This window comes from Salvia splendens, chromosome 8, assembly GCF_004379255.2.
Source record: "Salvia splendens isolate huo1 chromosome 8, SspV2, whole genome shotgun sequence".
NCBI classification, from domain to species: domain Eukaryota; kingdom Viridiplantae; phylum Streptophyta; class Magnoliopsida; order Lamiales; family Lamiaceae; genus Salvia; species Salvia splendens.
Window position 1 is genome coordinate 28,232,341 of NC_056039.1, and position 22,275 is coordinate 28,254,615.

At 37.2% G+C, this 22,275-nt stretch overlaps 2 protein-coding genes across 2 annotated transcripts; one reads left to right on the top strand and one right to left on the bottom strand.

The window, feature by feature from the left end:
* Nucleotides 1–3,966: 3,966 nt before the first annotated feature.
* LOC121745087 (farnesyl pyrophosphate synthase) lies at nucleotides 3,967–7,706 on the bottom strand. Its single transcript, XM_042138864.1, has 10 exons — nucleotides 7,433–7,706; nucleotides 6,059–6,083; nucleotides 5,842–5,957; nucleotides 5,640–5,726; nucleotides 5,434–5,550; nucleotides 5,266–5,354; nucleotides 4,875–4,926; nucleotides 4,652–4,792; nucleotides 4,468–4,557; nucleotides 3,967–4,380 (listed from the first exon to the last, which is right to left on the bottom strand). Exons 1-10 carry the CDS (start codon nucleotides 7,544–7,546, stop codon nucleotides 4,180–4,182), a joined length of 1,032 nt encoding a protein of 343 aa, XP_041994798.1. The 5' UTR covers nucleotides 7,547–7,706; the 3' UTR covers nucleotides 3,967–4,179.
* An 8,208-nt stretch (nucleotides 7,707–15,914) lies between these two features.
* Nucleotides 15,915–18,894, top strand: LOC121745064 (phosphoglycolate phosphatase 2-like). Its single transcript, XM_042138828.1, has 11 exons — nucleotides 15,915–16,125; nucleotides 16,214–16,281; nucleotides 16,387–16,479; nucleotides 16,553–16,624; nucleotides 17,139–17,210; nucleotides 17,703–17,762; nucleotides 17,856–17,908; nucleotides 18,047–18,144; nucleotides 18,231–18,330; nucleotides 18,430–18,533; nucleotides 18,654–18,894. Exons 1-11 carry the CDS (start codon nucleotides 16,014–16,016, stop codon nucleotides 18,758–18,760), a joined length of 939 nt encoding a protein of 312 aa, XP_041994762.1. The 5' UTR covers nucleotides 15,915–16,013; the 3' UTR covers nucleotides 18,761–18,894.
* The last annotated feature ends 3,381 nt before the right edge of the window (nucleotides 18,895–22,275 follow it).

Below are 22,275 nucleotides of genomic sequence, written 5' to 3' on the forward strand. Positions count from 1 at the left end.
GTTTGTTGACGCGGGAAGAATTTGAGATCCTCTGTAGACTGGCCAAGGGGGATGCCGACTGGACCTCCTGGGACCCCCCGGCGCCCCCCTCGCCTCCCGTTGCGCCCGCCTTTAACCAACCGGGCGAGTTCGGCGAGCGAACGATGGAGGGGACGGGAGCTCCTGAGTACCCTCGGGGAGGTCGTGGGAACCACCGCTGTTGCCGCTGTAATCACCGGTATAGTTCAGTCGTTGCTTCTTCGGTCAGCCAGCGTCGACACCTACCCGAAACTTCTCGGAGTCGTTCAGCACCTCATAGCAGTTCCAGTAGGTGAACTCCTTATACAACCCGGGCTGGGGGAAGGCTTTCTGCTATTTTGGCCCACATGTTGACGATCCTCTGATTGTTCGAAGTGAGGGGATCATCGCAAACACTCACCCACGCCTTGGACAGCGCGACGTTCTCCGCATCCGTCCACCTCCTCCGTACCGAGCAGTCGTCCTCAACCGGCTGCTACGACTCGCCGACCCACTTGCCCTTCCCCTTGCCCTTCCCCTTTGGGGGGCCCCGACCCCGCCCTACTCCCCCGTTTGAACGGGAGTTTTTGGAACACCGAGAAGATCAAACCCCAACTCCTCTAAGGAGAAAGTCTCATATTGCGTGAACTGCGCCTCCGCTGGGGTCGATGTGTGCGAAGAAGCAGTCGAAAAATCAAAAGTGGGGCGATAGACGTTTTCCCCCCTGCGTCGCCGGTACCCCCCCCCCCCCCCCGGGCGTCCCCTGCGTCGCCGGTACCCCTCCCGGCATCATCTGCATCTCGGGTGCCCACCCCGGCATCCCCGGCATACTCCCCCCGGCGATCTCCCCCCCCCCGCTGCCATCCCGGGCATCATCTGCTGCCACGGGTACATGTTGTAGTACCCGGGCATCGGACCCCATACACCTCCCACGGGTACCGGGGGAGTTTGAGACTCGTTCGTCATTGGAGTACCTTCGTTGTTGTTCTCCATTTCACGTTGTTGATCTTGTACAGAAATTAAGATAGAGAGAGTACTCGTTAAAACAAGTGGTGCGAATGAAAATGACGTGCAAAGCGCGTATATATAGTGTTTCGAAAATTAAAGAAAAAAAAATTCGCTCGCCGATCGCTCGCCGGTCCGGAGCCTGCAATGGCGGCGAGCAGACCGGTGAGCGCATCGCCCAGCGCTCGCGAATCGGCGTGCGCTCGCCGATTTTTTCGCCGAAATGGCGCTCACCGGTTACAATGGTTCGGCGAGCGAACCGATGAGCGTCGGAGATAGGCTTGCCGGTCCACTCGCCGCCATTGTGGATGCTCTAAACAATCAATAAGTATATCCTTTTAAGTCATATTCTTACTTGACACAAATTTGTATAATTAGTTCATTTTCAGTAATTTAAGTAGTTAGTCACTAGTCAAATAGTAACATTCATGTTGCCAATTGAAACATAAAAATGAATATAATAATATTCCAAATCGGTGTACATAAGAACTTAATCCACTATATAAGTCTCATGGGCCTCTTCTCTTATCACCTATTGGTTTTAGAATGGAACACATGGATTTCTATCATGATATCAGAGTGGGCCGCCGACTATGATTAATATTTAACTGACCCAACAGTATATCTGGGTTGAAACCGAAAAAAAATGACTAATTCAGCAGTATAACTTGGCTGAAAATTTGGGTCAGTGGTCAAACCGATCGAAAAAAAAAAGATTGGGCCGATTGCCCAATCGATCATAAAAAAGTCCAACCCCTCCAAGATTCACCTTAAAGGGTTTGAGGGAGAGTGTTGGCAATTGAAACATAAAAATGAATATAATAATATCCCACATCGGTGTACACAAAGAGCTTAATCCACTATATAATTGGCAATTGAAATATAAAAATGAATATAATAATATCCCAGATCGATATACACAAAGAGCTTAATCCACTATATAAATCTCATGAGTCTCTCCTCTTATCACCAATTGATTTTAGAATGGAACCCATGGATTTCTATCAATCCAATCCTACAAATTTTTAACAAATCCATCAATCCAATCCTACAAATTTTTAACATGTGGTTTATTGCAAGTAATTCATGACATAGCGTGATGAAAATTCTTAAGTAGACTTAGGCTGAATGCTTCTGAAAAGTATTTATGGTAAATAAAGGATTCTATCATAAATATTTGAAAGTGTTAATCGATAATAAATAAGGAGACTATATTAACTTTTGGATAATGAAGAGAAAATCTGCCGCCGCAAATTAATAGTAGTTAATTATCTTATCTTTGTTTGGTAATTGTTCCAAAACATTCAAAAATTGTCCCTCGTAATATGGACAAGATAATACTCCATGGAGTAATTTGAAATGGCGTTGCAAGACTCCTATTTTCTATTTGAATCATTTCAACAATTTAAAATTTTAGTAACGGTCTACTGTAATTTCTAATGAGTAATACTAGCTGAGAACTTCAACCTAAATAGGTCTCAATATTAGTCATATTTTGTTGTGTTAGGGTCTGCCATAAAAACAAAATGGTTGACTGACTTGTAGATAAAATTCAATGAACATTAAATATATATATTTTTCAAAGTGTATATTTTTGTAAGTAGAAAGCGCGTGCGTGGTGACTGACTGAGTCAAGTAAACCTAAGAATAGAAATAAATGTGGTGGCTGCAGAAGCATATGGAAAATGTCAATATAGTACGACTTACAGCCCAGGTACACTGAACATTTATGAATTTTTGTTTAAGAACGTAAAGTTCAATAGATTTCTTTTAAAATTTAATACTCCATTGATTCTTGATGGTTATATTAGGGTCCAAAACTATTTTGAAGCACAGTAAATGAAAATTCTGTGTTTCACATATAATCTGGAAAAATGAAGCAATAATATAAAAAAGGAGGGCTAGTCTCCAGTGTGACACACACGTTATATTTCGAATTTCGATACTGAAAATATAGTTTGAGATATATATGTGACGATATCTAAACACTAGTCACTAGGTATCACAATATTGTGCTTTAGACGTTCTGGATTATGTCTGATACATATCTCCTTTTGTTATTTTCATTTTGTAGAATTATATGAATTAATATAATAGCGAAAGAGATGGGTAATGAGAGCGAAAAAATTAGAATGTAAGTGATGGAAACTAAATATAATGGTTGTCATTAAAAGCAGCATATCAACGTCAAAAAAATCGGCAATGTCGGTTAAACAGTATTGTCACCATCATAACAGGTATTATATTAATAACATTTTTCATTGACGACTAAGTATATGGAATGTAGAATATCTTTATTTTTTCCACACATTCATAACTATTACCAATTATTCGAAATAATACAATATTCTTTCGATAAATTTTGTACATATCTTCATTCATAGAATTCCACAATAAAATTTAATGTAGGTGAGATTTTTTTATAGTAAATATCTTTATTCATAGAACTCCACAATAAAATTTAATGTAGGTGAGATTATCTTTTTTATAGAGCAAAATTTTAAAATAAATCTACTAATATTAGGATTAAAATAAGTTAATTAGTGTGGAATGTAAAACAAAAAATTTTATGAATAGTAATAGTTTAAAAACAAAACAAAAAACATAACATTTAGTAAAATAGAAAAAAAAGTAGAAATAACTTCAGGAGGTCCTAACTGCGCTATCACCTGGATACATTTATATAAGAATATAAATCTTCCATTTTTTATGGTCGTAAATCTTGTAATTATTCAGAAATTTGTATCACGGCTCATGCCATAGCTAGAATACATATCTTTGTCATGTCAATGTGGATCTGTCGCACAACAATTAATAAGGCTTGGACCCCCTCATTAATCCTGCATTGGTGTAGGTGGTCGCCACCTAATTTTTATGTGTAAAAACAAGATTAATTTGGCAACCTGTGTTAATTAGTATCCTTTTTGTGTTTATTATCTGTATTCAACACATTTGGAGAACATCTAGGAAAACCATTAAATTTATTATACTACTACAATTCAGAAACATGTTAGTCCCCTTTTTATTGGTCTAAAAAATGGGCTGAAAATTAATTAAAACCCACAAACAGTTGTACAAACAGAATAGCTACCCAGGTTGAAGAATAAAAACATGAATCAGGATATGAAGTGGGATTCTTTGATTCTGCTTCATTCTTGTGCTGAGAGCTTTGTCTTCTTATTTCTGTCTCTTGTATATCTTTCCCAAGAAAGACTTGAGCACCGCTTGTACAGATTTGCTGGGATGAGCTTCAATCGAGCTGTTTAGTTTTTCGTAGCTCTTGCTCTCGAACTCAGCAAACGCACCTTGTAGATTGATCTCGTTGTATAGGACTTTGATTTTTGCAACATCAGCCGGATCTTCCTTTCCATAGTGCTCCTGGTAACAATTACAAGGCCATGTTCATATACAAAATCTTATAAATATACTGACAACCAGAAAAGAACGCTAGCTTGTCATCCTTACGAAAAGAGTTTTCTTCTGTTCTTCGTTACAAAGCTCTAGGGCCTTTACAACCAGCCAAGAACATTTGAAATCTTCAATATCTGTACCAATCTGATGAGGCACACATTGAATTTATAGAACTGTGATTAACTTAGATGTTCTTTTAGTTAATACAGACACAGAGGAAAGGGGTCACAGGAGTTACCTTCCCGATCTTTTCAGGCTCACCAAAGCAATCTAAATAATCATCTTGTACTTGAAAGTATATTCCCATATTAATAAGCACATCTTTTACTGTTGGATGTTTCTCCAGGTCCTCACCCGCCATGAGCAATGCACAAGCAACCTGTTAAAGAGTTTCAGATCAGATACATTTCGATGAAACACTGAATTTTCTAAACAGGTTGAATTAAGGATTTTCAACTCACTGGAAGGTAAAATGAGTAGTAGGCAGTCTTGTACTGAACAATACGGCGATGACTGCGAAAAATTAAACCAGAAAATATTAAGAAACGTAAAAGAGGATGAGAAAAGACGAGGCAGTCCTATATGCTCAATACAGCATATAATAGTTACTAATAAAATAGGAGTGATAATCGATGATAAAGTAGAGTTCGTCAAGAAAGCCCAAAACTTGAAAACTGGAGCAATCTAATAAAAATGCTAAGATGAGAACTCGTAGGTTTTGAGAGTATCGCATGTGATGCTATAACTTGCCCAACATATGATGATAATCAGCACTGGGTAGTTTTGTCCATTAATCAATGTTTTTTTTATTTTTTGTACCATGCCAAATTTTTTGAGGTATTTTGTACTCACAGAGGCAATGAGTATTTTGACAAATCTTTTTCTCCTTCAATAGTTGTAATTAAATCTATCATCTGTCCCGAAGCAGTTTGAAATTCCACCTGACAACGTAAAATGTAGAAATCAGCATTGTACACAAATAAACTAATATCGACCACGGATGGTAAATAGTCACATTACCTCATTGAACAAATCCAGCAGATCGACATAGTAAGCCTTTGTTCGGAAGTGCTTCTTAAGAATTCTGGGGATATGGTTCCGGAGAATGATTCCATCATTTATAGCAATCATACCAACCTATATTAAAAGTTCATCCAAGTAATCAGAAATAGAAACTTTTAAAAAGTAATGGCAGAAGATTGCAACAATTCACGCTTGGCTCGAACCTTGGGGATTCTAAACCAGCATGGCTGACCACGTCGTGTGTGAGAATTATCCATAATATCATCAAGGACAAGAAAATATGCCTGGAGCTGCATTTACATGTATATAAGTTATAGTTTATGTTCAGAACAGTGTTTCAGGAGATAGCTATAAACAAGTTAGGAACACTTAATCATCATTTAGAAGCTATAAACTTGGACACACCCATTCAATACACCAGCCAAGAGCACTAGCTAGGAACACTTCATCATCAGTTAGATCTTTTCCTTCTTTTAGTAACTTGTAGCTATCAATAACTGACAGACCTCGGTTCAACTTCCCTACACATCATAATTAGTTCTTCAGCATATAATGCTTCTTTACTAATATCATGTTGTCCAGTGAAAGAATACATTGTATAGTATAGGGAATAATGACATACCTCCGGGCACATTGTAGTCTAGCATCTGTTACACATAAAAGAAAGAAATATCAGGAACAATAGTTACGTTTTCCAAGAAAACAAGAAAGTTAATTTTCTATTACCCAATCTACAAATTCATGATACTATTGTGCATGTGAAATCAATCCAACGGACAATAGTGTCATAATTTTCCTGGGCTAAGCACAGTTATAAAAATTCCAAACCTTTATAAACATCAAAAAGCGTTGCATTTGAACTTTTTTTTATTTTAATACGGAGTAATTAAGAAAGAAAGAAAAAATGTCATGATATTTTTCAAGTGTGCTTGTGCATATTCTGCCGATAACCCGATCAACACATCAAAATAAACCATAGCCAAATAATTTTTAATTCAAGGAAAATAACACAAGTTGGCCAACAAATCTGTTTGAATTATGGAAAAGTGTATTGTTGAATAAGGGCAATAAACCAGAAACTGATGTCCAAAACAAGCCTGGGGAGAAATAAACAGTGGAAGCCCCATAGACAAAGGAGTAGTTACAACTAACAAGATGATCAATAGATGCTTATTAATATCTCAATAAGATGCTAAAGTGGAAAATAAGATGATAGAAAGTTGGAAACCAAACAAATGTTAGATGCAGTTAGAGACCCAAAATATAAGATCCAAGTGGAAATGCTGCTGGTCTATCCTGTTTGGTGGAATTTTGAAACAAGTAGGTGGAAATTATGGAATCATTGTTGTTTTACTCAACTATTACAGTATGTTGCGATTTAATTCCCATGGCAGAATCAAGGATTCAACTTTACAGAAGGGGAAATTTATAGTGTAAGTTATACAATTCAATTCTCTCAAGAAGTAGTTGGTAACTGCAACTTTAAAGATTAGCATTTTAAGCCAAATAGTACTATATTATGCTCAATTTTGAGGCACCAACTAAGCGCATTTACGGGAGAAAAAAAAAAGTAATCTTGTATTATGTGATTATTTTATCATCAAACAGCCCCACTCCACATTTCGGTTATCCATAAATTAGTAAAGTTAATCGTGACCATATCCGTCGCCCCAATCTACGTGTGAAATCATAATCATAAAAGTGCTCTACGCCCAAGTTAAAGCATCTCAAAGGGTTCATGAATCATGAGCTCCTAAATTTTCTTCAGAAATTTAATCAACACAGTGAGGAGTCACGAAGTCAACCAGTAGTCTGCTAAACAAATCGAATTCTGTTTCTACTCAAAAGAAAGATTGTGCTTAGAAAAATAGGAAAATTCACAACAAAGTATGTAAAATAAAACCGCATATTTCGATACTGCATTGAGGCGCAATTCACTATCACAGCAAACAAAGAAGAAAAGAAAAGCAAATAAAAAAAATATAAAAAATCTTACACGGTCGACCCATTGACGAGAGGCATCAGTCCACTCGAAAGCAGGGTCGCTCAAGAGCTCAGATTTGAGCTTGGAATAAACCTCCAAAAACCTGGCCCTCAGATCCGACGCCATTCCGTTGTGATTGAAAAATTGGATTAGCAAGAGATTCAATTGAGGGCGGAATTGATATGTGTGGAAGTGAAGGTTACTCAAGTTTTGTAGCTACGCGATGCTGCTCATATTCAATTTGTTAATTTTTGGCCAATAGAAGAAGCAGTCAATTTTGAAGTGCTGCCATTCCCCAAAATGGGTCTACTATTGGCTTCCAAAAATATAGATAGTGCTTTGGATTTGACGGAGGGTATTTTGGTGAGTAAATAATCCTCGTAACCATCGAGCCAACAGGGAGAAGACATGTGTAAGTGAAGAGAAGTGTAAGAGCATCTCCAGTGGCGGATGTCCCACTCGGAGATCAACTAGGACATCCCAAAAACACATCCTGCCACGTCACTAGGACTTCTCATCCCACTGCCACGTCACTAGGACATCCCATCCACAATCCGCCCTTCTCATCGCCCTTCCCACTAGGACTTCCCGCAATAAAAAAAAATCACAATAATGTAATTACGTAAAAACGGAATTATAATTTTGACACGGAATACGGGAAAGCAAAATACGGGCAAAAATACATAGTCATAAAACATAAAAAAAACATAGTTAGAAAAAAAATAAAATACATAGTCATTCAAAAAAAGAAAAATACATAGTCCAATATCCCCGGCTCACTCCGCGCTGTCCTCATCGCCCGTGCCGCCCCCGTCGTCCCGGCGCTAATCTCGGCGCCATCATCTCCAATGGGTGGCATCCCCAAATCGCGCCGACATCCATCGATGACATCTTTCAACATCCTCTTGTACACCGGATCGGTCGTGCTATGCCACCTATGCATGGTCCGGACCAAGCTAGTCGTTAACTGCGCGCGGGCGAGTCGGTCGATATCTTCTGGGTGAGCAGGGGCCTCCGATTGGACCTCGAACGACCCGCTACTGCTTCCCCTAGCCCTCCGCTGCGCAGCCTTTTCCCCAACCGGGCGACGACGGCAGCGAGAGTCTGATTGAGGTAGCGGGGACACTTCGTCGGCTTCTGGGAGCTCGTGCGAACCAGCACTGCTGCTGTATTCACCAAAAGCGTTGATCTTCGTCCGCTTCGCCCAGCCCGATTCGACTCTCCCACAAAACTTTGGGGAATCCTTCACCACGAGAAAGGCCTCCCACTGATCGAATTGTTTGAACTTCAAGGCACTGTCGGGGTACTGAGCAAAGGCACGGTTCCGGACATCCTCCTCGGATATACCGCTGCTTGCCTGGCGGAGATTGTTTTGGTAGAGGCCCGCAAATCGACTAAGCTTAGGCCTCAACCGCTCCCACTGTTTCCGGCACTGTTCAGGAACGCGACTCTTCGCCCCAGCCGGTTTGTGTGTGTGGTAGGCTTCAGCGATGCGATACCACAGTCTGTCAATATGTTGGTTGCCACCGACATAGGGATCCTCGACTACTGAAACCCAAGCCTTCGCAAGCGCGACATTTTCCCACGGGCTCCATACCGTCCTCTTTCCCGTCTCATCCTCCTCTGCCACCGTTCGCGAGGAAGAGCCCGGTGCTTTCCCCTTGCCCTTGCCACGTCCCTTCCCCCTGCCTGGAGTCTCCCTAACTGGAGATAGCCCCAACTCCTCTAAAGAGAAAGTTTCCAAGCTGGTGAACTGAGTCTCCGGAACATAAGTGGAGGGGGTATCAGTAGACAGCATATCGATAACTCGCCGATAGACATCGTCCGCTTGTGGGCCCCTGCCACCCCCTCCCCCCGGCATCATCCCTGCCATCATCCCACCCATCCCCATCATATTTGGGGTCATGCCCCCCATCCCCATCCCCGGCCCCGGCATCATCATATTTGGGGTCATGCCCCCCATCCCCATCCCCATCCCCATCCCCATCCCCGGCATCATCATATTTGGGGTCATGCCCCCCATCCCCGCAGCCCTGGGCATCATACCACCCATCCCACCCATCCAATTGTACATATAAGGGGACATCATCCCACCCATTCCACCCATCCCCGACATTGTCGGAACTGTTGTCGCATTTCCGCTAACGTTTCCCTCCAGGCCGATGGGAAACGCCGGAGTCTGCGACTCGCTCGTGGCAGGGGAGTTCCTATCGTTCTCCATTAAGTAGAAATGAAATTTGTAGTAAAAGAAGAGATAAACTTGTTAACACAAGTGGTGCGAATGAAATGAAGTTCAACGAGCCGTATATATAGAGTTTAAAAAAAATTAATTACCGGACGTCCGACCCACTCCACAATGGCGGACGTCCGCCCACCCGTCGCCCGCACGTCCGAGGACACCCGACGTCCTCACGGGACGTCCGTACTCATCCTCCGTCTTCGTTCATCTATATTTCCCAAAAAAAAAAAAAAAAAAAAAAAATTCAGCCACAGCACTACCATCACAACCGCATCTAATCCACTCCACCGTACTCATGACGTCAACACACCATGGCCAATATACGTCGGAACTGCCGACGAGGGAGGCGACGCCGGCGCTGCAGATCTGCCCGCTGCGACACCCCAACACCGGCGACTATCGACCGGACCAAAGAGATCAATCCGGGAAGTCTTCTGTCGACCCAATCACTTTAGGGTTTGAAAAGTTGAATGCTCGCTTCGACAACTTGGATCGACGCGTGGACAATTTAGCACGACAACCGTTCAACCGGGAGCCAAGGCAGACTCGTCGTCGCGACAACTGGGACCCACCATGGACCCGTCGGACCACTGCATATCAGCATTCTTCATCCTACGAGCTAGATATGTACTCGCCATCACCGCCCAAGCGCCGACCTACCTGTTGGGACCCACCTGTCTATCGAGAGACACCAAGGCAACGCCCCTTCAACGAGGTCTCGGTGTATGATCAGCCGTTGGCCCATGTCCCTAACTCACGTCGGAATCAACCTTACACGGCGCGTGACACAGCGGCGCCGCTGTACACTTTTCCCAGAAGGTATTCCGTTAGAGGGCCCGCGTCTCGGCAGCCTCGTTCAGCAATCATAGCGGAGGAACCGATTAATGCAGAGTTAGATCACTTGTTGGAGGTATGGGACAGGAAGGAAACTCATGTCGATGCCACAGATGACCGAGTGAGCAAATTCCGATCATTATCGCAGCCCGATGAGCCAGTTGTTTCTTCGTCGCACCGGACGCTAGAATACCCTCCATCGAGAAATACTATGGCTTCTCGTGGGCAGTCGGGTTTATACCCCAATGTCTCGTTGGCTCCACCGCGACACAGCACCACCGAGTCTATAAATCTTAGGCCGGATTTCCAACCACCTCAGGGAAACCCATCGATCCAGCGACGGCCGCTCGTATTTCAGCAATCGGATCAACCTGCGACTCGCCAGCCTTCATGTTTGGAATCACCTCTGACAGCAACCATTTCGGCAAAGCAGCCCAACCAAAATTACCAACCGTCGCCGCCGCTGCCCCAATCAGATCGCCAGCTGCAGCGGCCGAGTCCTTTACCGCCTTTGGAGCTGCTACCCTACGCCGCTCCGGGACCTTTCCAGCCCTTGCACTCACTGCCCGTGACAACACCATTTGCGGTGTCTAATCTGCATCCACAAGCTGCTATCCCGAGCTCAATGAAGAAAAAATGGGTAACAAATATACAAGAAGGAGAAGAGATGATGGAGATTGAGAATATTATAGTTGAGTATAAGGCTGCACTTGAGACAACAAAATCGGACCTTATAATAGAAATGGATGAGCTGAGATTAAAGTCTAAAGAAGTGGGTAAGAAAGGAGATGGTTCTTACACGAGTTTGCCCGTAATGGCTTGTGTCTATATGGATTGGAATGTAGGTGAGGTTACAAGTATGATTCATCGATCAACCTCGCTCGATACCGATGCAAGGTTGATCCCTCCGCGCAATGACACGCCATGTTTGAGCATTCTGAGAGGCGTGAACAAGATTTTCATTTTGGCATGGAATTCTGCCGACAACGTTGGGTCTCCTTTGTTGATTTTTGACAAGGGTAAAAAAGGGAGACATTCAGCTGTTCGATATGTGTTTGATCCGGGAGGAGACGCCTAGCTAAAGCTTTTGCTTTCAACTCTCGTCAATGGTTCGTGGTTCCCACCTTGAGGACAAGGTGGATTTCAACCGTGGGGGAGTTGATACGATCATCCTCTACATATTATTAGGGAATATCCTTAAGATATTATTCTATTTAGTTATCTTTTATTTCACCATATCTTTTCCATATCTTTGTTTTCTTGTTCAATAAGTTAGGTATTAGTATCTAGTATTATAAATAGGAGAGATTATATCATTGTATGAATCAAGCAATCAATCAATGAATGAAATATTTTCCCTAAACCTATCTTGTGAAACAAGCAATTATCTTTACGTTTCTTGTTGCTTTGTGGAAAACGTCCACCAAATCAGCAAGGTTTTCGGTCAGTTTCCGCGAGCTTGTCGTGGAAATTGCTCGTGGTTCCGTCGAGAAGGAAGATCACGGAGCCGTTGCGGAGAACGTCCGTAACACCGACCTTCGACGCCATAATGGCGGACGTCCCGGTCGCCCGTCGCAGAAGTCCGACCGGGACAGATCTTGCTGCAATGATATTAGGCCTCCCCCTTCTATGCATATTTGTATTATTTATATATGTAATTTCCATATTTTGGTATAGTTTCCTTATTTAACTATAATGCATCTTTTAAGAAAAATTAACTATGTTTCTATAATTAATATATCTAGTTGGAAGTGAAATTTTATTTATTTTCACTTGTAAATAATGTTATTGGTAGGTCATACCAAATCACATTTCAACCTTGGTACTGAATATTTTCTCCATTGGAGGGGCATTTGCCCCACCTCATATTTTCTACTTCATGTATATATTACTAATTGTAAAATTTATTTCTTTTAATTTCTTACTAAATGCCCCTCCTTAAATTCTTAAATTTTCTTTATAGATAAATTTGCCCCCTTCACTATAAATTTCTGCCTCCACCCCTGATAAAATGTAAACTTCTCTTGATTTATTGTAACAATAAGTTCTTTTTTTTTAACCAAAACTATCCTAGATGATATATCAATAAACCAACCAATGAATTTAGAAGTAATTGCGCTGTCGCGCAACAATCGGGGTTTTCTTAAAATATAATTTCGCTTTGCTTTATTTCGTAGAAACGGTGGTGTCTAATTTACTCCAATTAATCAGGTTGACTTAATTTAGTTACATAAGTAGTAGTAGTAGTGCTACAATTTAAAATATTATATTACTGATAAGTAGTGGAGTATAAAAATGTAGTGTAATCAAATCTGACCAGATTGAAGAAAGAGAGAGCTCGAAATGTGAAATTAAGTATACCAGTCAATAGCGATGGCCTATTATCAGTAGCAACTGCTTTGAAATTCAATATTGGTGTTCTTAGCAGTAAACACACCAACCTGCTCTTAATATACCAACATAATATAAAATACAAAATTTTATCAATATTAAGAATGTATTTGTCAAATTCAAGTGTGATTTGATCATTATCGAATTAACCATTCCAGGTTTGTGAACTGAATCAAGTCCATTTAAGCATACTCATAAAACTGCCCATAAAAAATACTCGGTCTCATTTATAGTCGGTATGAATTTTAATAAAAAAAAATGGTAAAATAAGAGAAAGAAAAAATATGTAAAATAAGAGAAATAGGGGGAAAAATGGATAAAATATGAAAGAAAACCTTTTTATTTTTAAAATAGAATTACTTTTTTAAATATTCCAAAATAGCTAAATATGACTGTTTTTTCGTGGAAAATTGTAATACTCCATTATGTTGTTAGGTGGTACTGGACTAATATTAAGACCAGCAGCATAGTAGACCGTTTTAGAGTAGGGATATGATTTTAAATGTGTATAACACTGATCAAATTAAACTGTACTCCAATTTTAATTTTAGATGATTTTTTAATTTTTCGGTTAGGTTCAGAGAAAAAACATTTGAAATGAATAAAATCTAAATTTATTTGAATATAATATATGTGTAGGAAATGAATCAAATCAAAATAAAACTAATATGAGTAGGAAATGAATATAATGCACTTAGGGCGTTATATACATTGCACTTGGTTCATTACCTATTACAAGTACTTCATTAAATTACAAATTTGAAAACACACCTAAACATGGAGTAAATTATTTTGACATTATATACATTGCACATAGGTCATTATGTACATTGACATAGACCATCATAACAATGCAATGAAGAACATTATATTGTAGGATGTTATAGATATACACAGATTACATTTTTTGTGCAAACTTCTTCATCTGAATGTGTACAATCGAGATTTCGTTTGAATCCTCATAAAAGTACCTTTAATTTGATAAATGGTTTATGAAAAAAAAAAATTAAAGCTAGAGAGCTATATAAAACTTAAGTGTTTTTGGATTTTTTTTTATGATTTTGAAGGACAATCAAATGTCTTTGAAAGTAACATGTGCAATTAAAGATCCGTCGATATCATTTTAACAACGCATCTAGTTCATTATCTGAATCGGTAACATTGTCGATGAATTCCACACCTACAAAAGGATAAAGTAAATCTTATAAATGTACGACACAAGGTGTAAACTAGGCGGTTGATCACCCTATAATGGAAGCATGATGATGCATATCACTCATTCATAATAGCAGAGGATAGATGGCACTAGTAGGGTTATTGAAATGAGCGGCAGATATCTGGTTATTCTCGACCCTACCCGATACCCGCTGCTCGCCAAATCGAGATACGGGTCGAGTACTTGAAATGGTAGATTGTCGAATATTAGGATATGAGTTGGGATTGGGTACTTAAAAATGAAAGTAATAACTTAGAAATTAGTGATACCTCCAAACGTTTGAATAAATCGAAAATCTACAATAAAGGTAGCAATAAATCTATCATAATCTAAAGTGCAAGTTTGATGAAAAGTCCTTAATGCCCTTTTTGGAGGGAAAATGGAAAGATGAGGTATCTTCTATTCAAAAATAATTTTTTAAGGCAAAAACAATTGGACAAATAATAGCCGAATAAAATGCTAACTTCTTGAAGAAGTTTTAAAACACATTTAAATAGTGCACTACCATTAATTTTTTTTTATAATTAAGTTATTAAATTTATATATTAATTAGACTTATATTTGAGTTAAATTGGAATTGTGCTAGAGAGTTTAGTTTGCCTTCCATTTATTTAGGTTAAAATTGAGATTTAATCATTTATTGCAATACTTTTTCTCCGAATTAATTCAAAAGCTAAACGACAACACATATATGTAATGCTTACAATTTCCATCTTATATTTACTCAATTAAAGCTTTTAGTTCTTATATTTTAATTCGCCTCTAATTAAACAATACTACTAAGTTTATAGATTAAACTAAGGAATAAGATGACATTATGTATATTTAAAATTAAATTTAACTTATAAAGTTTGTATAACTTCTTAATATAAAGAGTAGTGTAAATTCTCACATTATTCAAAACAAACAAGATGCATAAAATATTATCGTTATTTTAAGTGATAGTAGTAATTTACTTTTTATACGTATATGTGGCGGGAAGTAAGAAATTTATTCTTTCCAATATAAAAAATTCATGGCAATGTATATCAAGTTATGCTATGGTCTGAAATTAAAATAAAGAAATAAACAATCAACTAAAATGTGATTATTGGATAATACAAATTTTCTAACTTGACTTCTCAAAAAAGTTTTAAATTTATATGATTTAAATTATTCATATATTTAATGTGGATATGTTTAATATTCCATATATTTTTTTCAAATTAATTTTTTATAAATTAAGCTATTAAATTTATATATTAATTTACCTTTTATTTGTATTAATGACTTGCATAGCACTTTCAATAAACATCTTTACTCACACATATTTTCTTTATTTGTATATCTTATTCTAATTAATTCATACTCTTAGATCATTAGTCACACATCTTATTTTTGTCATTAATTTTATTATTTTTACTTCTCTTAGATTATAAATTAAAATTGCATAAATGTTTCATTCACTGGGGAGTAGTAAATTCTTCATTTTGAGTGAGACAAGATAAGTACATTTCTGTTTTTTTAAATCTCCATATTTCTTTCAATTCTTATGTTCTATATATTTATTATATTTTATATTCATTATTTGAAACTCCTATGTCCCGTGCATAGCTCGTGTGTTAATACTAGTATTCTCACAATTTCTAGTTGATCGTATTCATTTTGTAGTTATTAGTATTATATTAAAATTGGGCCATTTTTATTAAAAAATTCAATACATTTAGTGTATCTTATTTTATTTTTTTAAATTACTATTTATTTATTTTATACGGAGTATTTTATTTTTGTTATTTTTTCTATAATTTATTCTCATTTCGTAGTGTTGTTGGCGGAGTCGACCAATCACTGCAAGCCTGCAACTACACTGGCTGTGCTTAACCGAAAGCTTTGCTTCGCCATAACCACCGGCGATTCCCCCTCTCTCTTTCTCGATGGCCACACAAATCTCGCAATCGACCCTCAAGGAAAAGTCTCAGCTCCTTACACCTCTCAACACTCAAAATCTCCTCGATTCCGTTGACGCTTTTCTCTTCGACTGCGATGGTTCGTTTCCACACTCTCTCACCGTAAACATTCACCATTATCAATTTTTATAATCTCGAGATTTTTTTCTTGGAATGAAAATAATTAGGTGTGATATGGAAAGGAGATTCTCTGATTGACGGTGTTTCGGATACTCTGGATTTTCTTCGATCCATGGTGAATTCATAATATCTTAACTCTTTCATCAGGTTGATCATCTTAATTTCAGAAATAGACAGCTGATTTGAATCGTGGTTGAAATCGTATGTCAATTTTGAGCAGGGGAAAAAACTTGTTTTTGTGACGAATAATTCGACTAAGTCTAGAAGGCAATATGCTAAGAAGTTTCATTCTGTGGGAATTTCTGTGTCTGAGGTTTGTTTCTATTGATTAATTATTTTCAAGTAGATTCGGAGTGTATGTGTTGTTAATAGCTTGAAGATTACAGGACGAGATATTCAGTTCTTCATTTGCTGCAGCAATGTACTTGAAAGTGAACAAGTTTCCTAAAGAAAAGAAGGTTCGTCTTTGTGTAACGTCTTATTTTCTCAATGCAGTTATAATCGTGAGGTTTTTCTTGTTGGCAAGGTACTTCATTGAGCTTGTTTGGTTAGTCATACTTGCTTAATGTCCATTGACAGTACTATTGCGTAGTATATAAATCTTGAGCTTACTTGCTTTTGTAAATATGAAGTGTTTGAGTGACTAGCTGACTAGTGTTTTATAAAAGTAAAGGTAGAGTGGCTTTATGTTCTAATAAATGGTTTAAATTTACTGAGATAATTCATGTTACCTGTGTAAATCCATCCAATTGTTTGTAGGTTTCTCTATTAGAAGAAAATGTATCCCTTTCTAGTAAGTTACACACCCTGAATGAGGAGGCAATGGCTGCAAAGCCTCAAGTGATAAAGTACAAGATAAATTTTTTTAGTAACAGTTTGATTTAAGCTTTCAGCTGCTTACAGGCACTGTCGTTAAGTGATGGCGATGCTATGATGATGCACACCTCTCATTTCCATGTATTGGTTTTGTAGGTGTATGTGATTGGTGAAGAAGGCATCCTGGAGGAACTGGAGCTTGCTGGTTTTACCCCTCTTGGTGGTCCTGTAAGCTTCCTGTAAATTCTGCAGTTCTTTTACGACACGATCCAGTTTATCTTAGTGGTAATAATATGCTGGAATCATAGTACCGATTCATCTCACTATTGGGTTTCTTCGTCAACTCCTTGGAAAATAATTGTGTAAACATAATACCAATTCTCCTCAATATTGGGTTTCTTAGGTAAAGAACAAAGCCCAAATGATTTAATTGGAAAAGATTTTATGTTCTTTATTGAATGTTGTAACAGGTCACAAGTGATCTTTATACCCTTCTCATTTTTCATCACAAAACTTCAAATTTTTGATTGAGGGCCAAAACTGAACCTTTTTTCTAGATATATTCCATCAGTTGATAGCTCATTTAGCTACGACTGACAATCATCCTGTATCAGGTTCATAGATTTGCAATGTAAATGTATCACTCAGGCTAATACTTTCATTTACCAAATTAGGTAGTCTTTTACTTTGAACGATGATTAATCAGCATATTTCTTGCAGGAAGATGGGAAGAAAAGTGCCCATATGAAACGAAACAGCTTCTTTGAGCATGATAAGAATGTATTTTTGCTTTCCTGCTCCAAGTCTCTATTACAACCTAGCACCTTTTTCTATTCATCCATTGTTTTATGTACAATGCTAAATCTACTCCAGGTCGGAGCTGTGGTGGTTGGACTAGACCAGTACATAAACTTCTACAAGCTGCAGTAAGGACTTTGTCTCAGTCTAATTTACTTATAACTGATATCAGTATCAATCTACATAACAGATTTCAAATGACTCCTAATCTATTTAATTCTGTTGAGCTATCAACATCTATGCGCATTAATCATGTTATCTGCAAGGTATGGCACTCTTTGTATACGTGAGAATCCTGGATGCCTATTTATTGCCACAAACCGCGATGCTGTAGGAAATCTCACTGATCTACAAGAATGGCCCGGTAAGTTTACTTTTGCCCCTTGTATGATAACATTGTTCTTATAATCCAAAGTTGAAAAACTTCATATTTTTGTTTCTTGAGTTCAGGCGCAGGATGCATGGTTGGTGCAATATGTGGTACAACACAGAAAGATCCAATTGTAGTTGGGAAACCCTCTACCTTTCTGATGGACTTTTTACTAGAAAAGTAAGTTAATTTGATCAATTCTTATAGTTTGAGATATGATATATATGTATGCAAGGTGGCATTAATTTATGGACTAATATATGTTTCTTGGGTTGGCAGATTCAACATCCCTACTTCTAAGATGTGTATGGTTGGGGACAGATTAGACACTGATATTTTGTTTGGACAAAATTCTGGCTGCAGAACACTTCTTGTATTTTCAGGTAAAAACTCTCAACTTCCTTTTTCAATAATGGTTTCTCTACCAATCAAATTGCTTTTGTTATTTTTCTTCGTATACTACTCCCTATGACATGAGATTTTTTTGTTGATGGCACGTGCAGGTGTGACAAAGGAATCCGATCTCCAAGATCCATCAAACCAGATTCATCCAGAGTATATGACAACCACGCTGTCGGATATTCTACATTTAGCCAATAATAAATTCTAAATTTTTTCGAGGATTATATTTATTGGACACCTGTCTATTTGGATTTGCATGGTTGATTTTTTTTAAGTTGGATAACATAAAATTTCGTGTTTGAATTGTTTCATTGCTCTATTGGTTGGAGTATTTGACGTGAACACGTTGTAAATTAAGTAAGCTATATATGCACTCTTCATCTAATTCCAATGGTTAACAAATTTAGACAATTGGATGAAGAAGTGCACACGTGGGTCGTCGGCAAGGAGGGATTTCTTATACACATTAACACCAAAATAAAATTTTTTTGGTAATTTACGATTTGTTTTGTCCTACACGTTATATTTTAGTTAGGGGTGAGTAAAAAAATCGGAAACCGAATATCCAAACCGAACCAAACCGAAATTTTGAAATTCGGCTCGGTTTTTTCAGTTTTTCGGTTCGGTTTTAAAAATAAAAAAAATTTGATTTTTCGGTTCGGTTCGGTTCGGGCGAAGAAAAAACCGAAAAACCGAATTATATATATATTCTATTAATTTAATATAATATATTATATAATATATATATATTCTTTTAATATATTCTACTATATAATATATATTATATGTATTATTAATTTTATATTATATATAAATATTCTATTAGTATATATAAAATAAAATAAAATACACATATATAAATATATATTTAGATTATATTTATTTTTTTCAGATTTTTCGTTTTTTTTTCAAGTTTTTCGGTTTTGTTCGGGTTTTTCTATTTTTTAAGTTCGGTTTTCAGTTTTTCGATTTCGGTTTTCGGTTTTCGGTTTTTCGGGTTCGGTTCGGTTTGGATTTTGAACTATATTCGATTTTTCGGTTTTGGTTCGATTTTGGCAAAAAACCGAATCGAAACCCGAATGCACACCCCTAATTTTAGTCTAATTGTAATGATTAAATTAATGCAATAAATTGTCAATCTAGTGCATTTTTTCATTAGATTGACAACTTAATTGCATTTAAATTAAAAATTAAAAGTAGAAGACAGACAGTTCTGTTTAGCATATGTTTTAATAGAATCGTTAAATATAAGTAGAAACAAATTGTTTATGATCAGAAGCTATCATACTTAAGGTATAGGAACAAATTTTTTTTTTCCAAACAAATATAAATAACCAATTTTGAACTTTCTGTAGTTAATAATTAGGAACGTATGACTTTGAAGACAGCTAATATATTAGGTTTGTGGGACATTCAAGACAATTGATCATCCTAAATTTTCAGTCTAATAAATCATCTTAACTTTTACTATCTACCTAAATGAATTTGCTTTGAACAATTGATTTTAGTCCGAGAAGAAAGAGATTATCAATTTATAAAAGCCAATTAATATTGAATTTGACGGTGAAAGTTTCCTTGAAATTCAACTTTCAGATAAACTTGGTTACGTCCACGTAATTTTCCTTTCCCAGCTTCCTCCATTTTTATAATCGTAAAGTATAATTATTCCTTTGCAGCTATAAAATTAAAGGTGCTATAAAAAATCAGATTTGACAAATCAATTGGAATCAAATCAAGAAAATGCATCGTGTCATCAAGTTTCTTTTCGTCCTCACCATCATTAGTCTCATCCTCACCTCCGCCGTTGCTCCTCCTAGCGGTGCCAGAGGCGGAGGCGGGGGGAAGGGTGGACGTGCCGGTAAAGGCGGTGCATCAGGCGGCGGAAGTAACATAGCGCGGCCGGGGCGGCCCGGAAGCAGCGGCTCATCTATCGATCTCGGATTGTGGCGCTACTTCGCCGTCGCCTACTTAGCCTACACTTCTTTTCATTAATTTTTCGTATTCATTTCAATTATTTAATATTTGTACTCCAAGTTTACTTGATGCAAGCTCGAGTAATTATTTCTTATCATTGGTGCTATGTTTTATTTCAATAAAATAAATTTAATTTTTTTATAGGATAAAGTATCATCAGTATATTTGTTTAGATTATATCGTGCAATTTTAACATTATCTTGTCATGCCAATGGCCAAACAATGATTCTTCTCAGCCTGAATTCATGTTAATTTTCCAATTCCAAAAACTAAGCAACTCTTGCATCTTAATTCATGTTAGTGGTTAGTTTTCCAATTCCAAAACTAAGATTTGCAATTTAAACAAATTAACAGAATTGTTCAATTTTATTTCATGTATATATAATTTCATATATTCTCTTTACCAACAGATATAGTGATAATGAGACATAACCAAATTATTCCTTCTTTTACATAATATACGGCTAATTGCAGCTACACGAGCCCTCCACACACAATGCATCTCCGGTGTCGCACGGAGGGCAATCACTGTTAGAGTTGCACGTGGCCTCCGGTCGTGCAACTTTAGCATCGCAATAGCACGAGTCGTTCACACAAAACGAAACGCCTTCATAGCACGACGGGCATATCTTCCCTCCACACGTTTTCTCGGACATTCCAACTGAATACAATGTAACATTAATTAGATTCGCCAATATTTCTTCTCATTACTTAAGGATAAATTTATCAATGAAATCATCATGCTTTGTAAATTGTTTGTAAGTTGTAACTAATTTAATTATAGAGAGAGAGATGCAGAAGAAAGTTGAGAGTGTGAGACATACCGGTGGCAATAATAAGCATAAGGGTGACCAATAAATACACTTTAGAGGAGGCTGCCATTCTTCTTCTTCTTTACTTCTTTTAAAAAGTAGTAATTACAAATATTTTGAGTTGCTTGATAATTTTCAACCACCCTTGCTCTCATATATATGCATGTTTTGGTAGCACTACGTAATTTAATTACATATGTATATGCAGTAGATATTATCCCAGTGATTTACCAACTCTGATTTTCATCATCTCCTTCCTCACAGTATATTTTATGAATATGCATTGCCCCTTAAAATATATCTTAATCAACTAAACAAGATTTATATGTATTATAGTAAAATTTTAATATGTCAAAAAATATACTACTACTATACAGTTAATATTGTTTTGAGATTTCTTGTTCCCTTCCTTACGTAAGAAAAATAAAATAATAAATCACAATATTTTCTTAATCAATCAAATATGATTTATAAAATTATTACTACGGTTATAACTTATAGATATACATGCATGGTTTATGTTAACAGAAAATATTTAAATATGGACTGTTTTCAAATGGCGAAACATAAATACTATATATGCGAAAAATTGTGAATATACGTCATTGGGGTGCGTTTTAGTGACAATTTGTTAAAATGACAACTTGACAACCTAAGCAAACAATCAGCGACACATAAACAAGCCACGCGGCAGACTAAGGTTGAATCTGCTCATAAATCTAAGGATCCTCATTGGTGGTAAATTGCCATTTTAGTATAACATTATAAATATTTAGCAAACAATCTTTTGATTCACCGTATCTTTCCATATATTGTTATCTTGTTTGATAAGTTAGGGTAGTAAATCTAGTATTATAAATAGGATAGATTGTTATCTTTTTATTCATTCAACCAATTAATGTTTGCCCAACTTGGCTTGAATCACAAAACTCTAATT

Coding starts and splice junctions, on each gene's coding strand:
- LOC121745087 (XM_042138864.1), bottom strand. CDS start 7,546: ATGGCGTCGGATCTGAGGGCCAGGTTTTTGGAGGTTTATTCCAAGCTC. Junction 5,958..6,058: donor AGACTACAATGTGCCCGGAG/GTATGTCATTAT, acceptor TATGATGTGTAG/GGAAGTTGAACCGAGGTCTG. Junction 5,551..5,639: donor GCTGGTTTAGAATCCCCAAG/GTTCGAGCCAAG, acceptor CTTTTAATATAG/GTTGGTATGATTGCTATAAA.
- LOC121745064 (XM_042138828.1), top strand. CDS start 16,014: ATGGCCACACAAATCTCGCAATCGACCCTCAAGGAAAAGTCTCAGCTC. Junction 16,625..17,138: donor AGTTTCCTAAAGAAAAGAAG/GTTCGTCTTTGT, acceptor TTGGTTTTGTAG/GTGTATGTGATTGGTGAAGA. Junction 17,211..17,702: donor TTACCCCTCTTGGTGGTCCT/GTAAGCTTCCTG, acceptor TATTTCTTGCAG/GAAGATGGGAAGAAAAGTGC.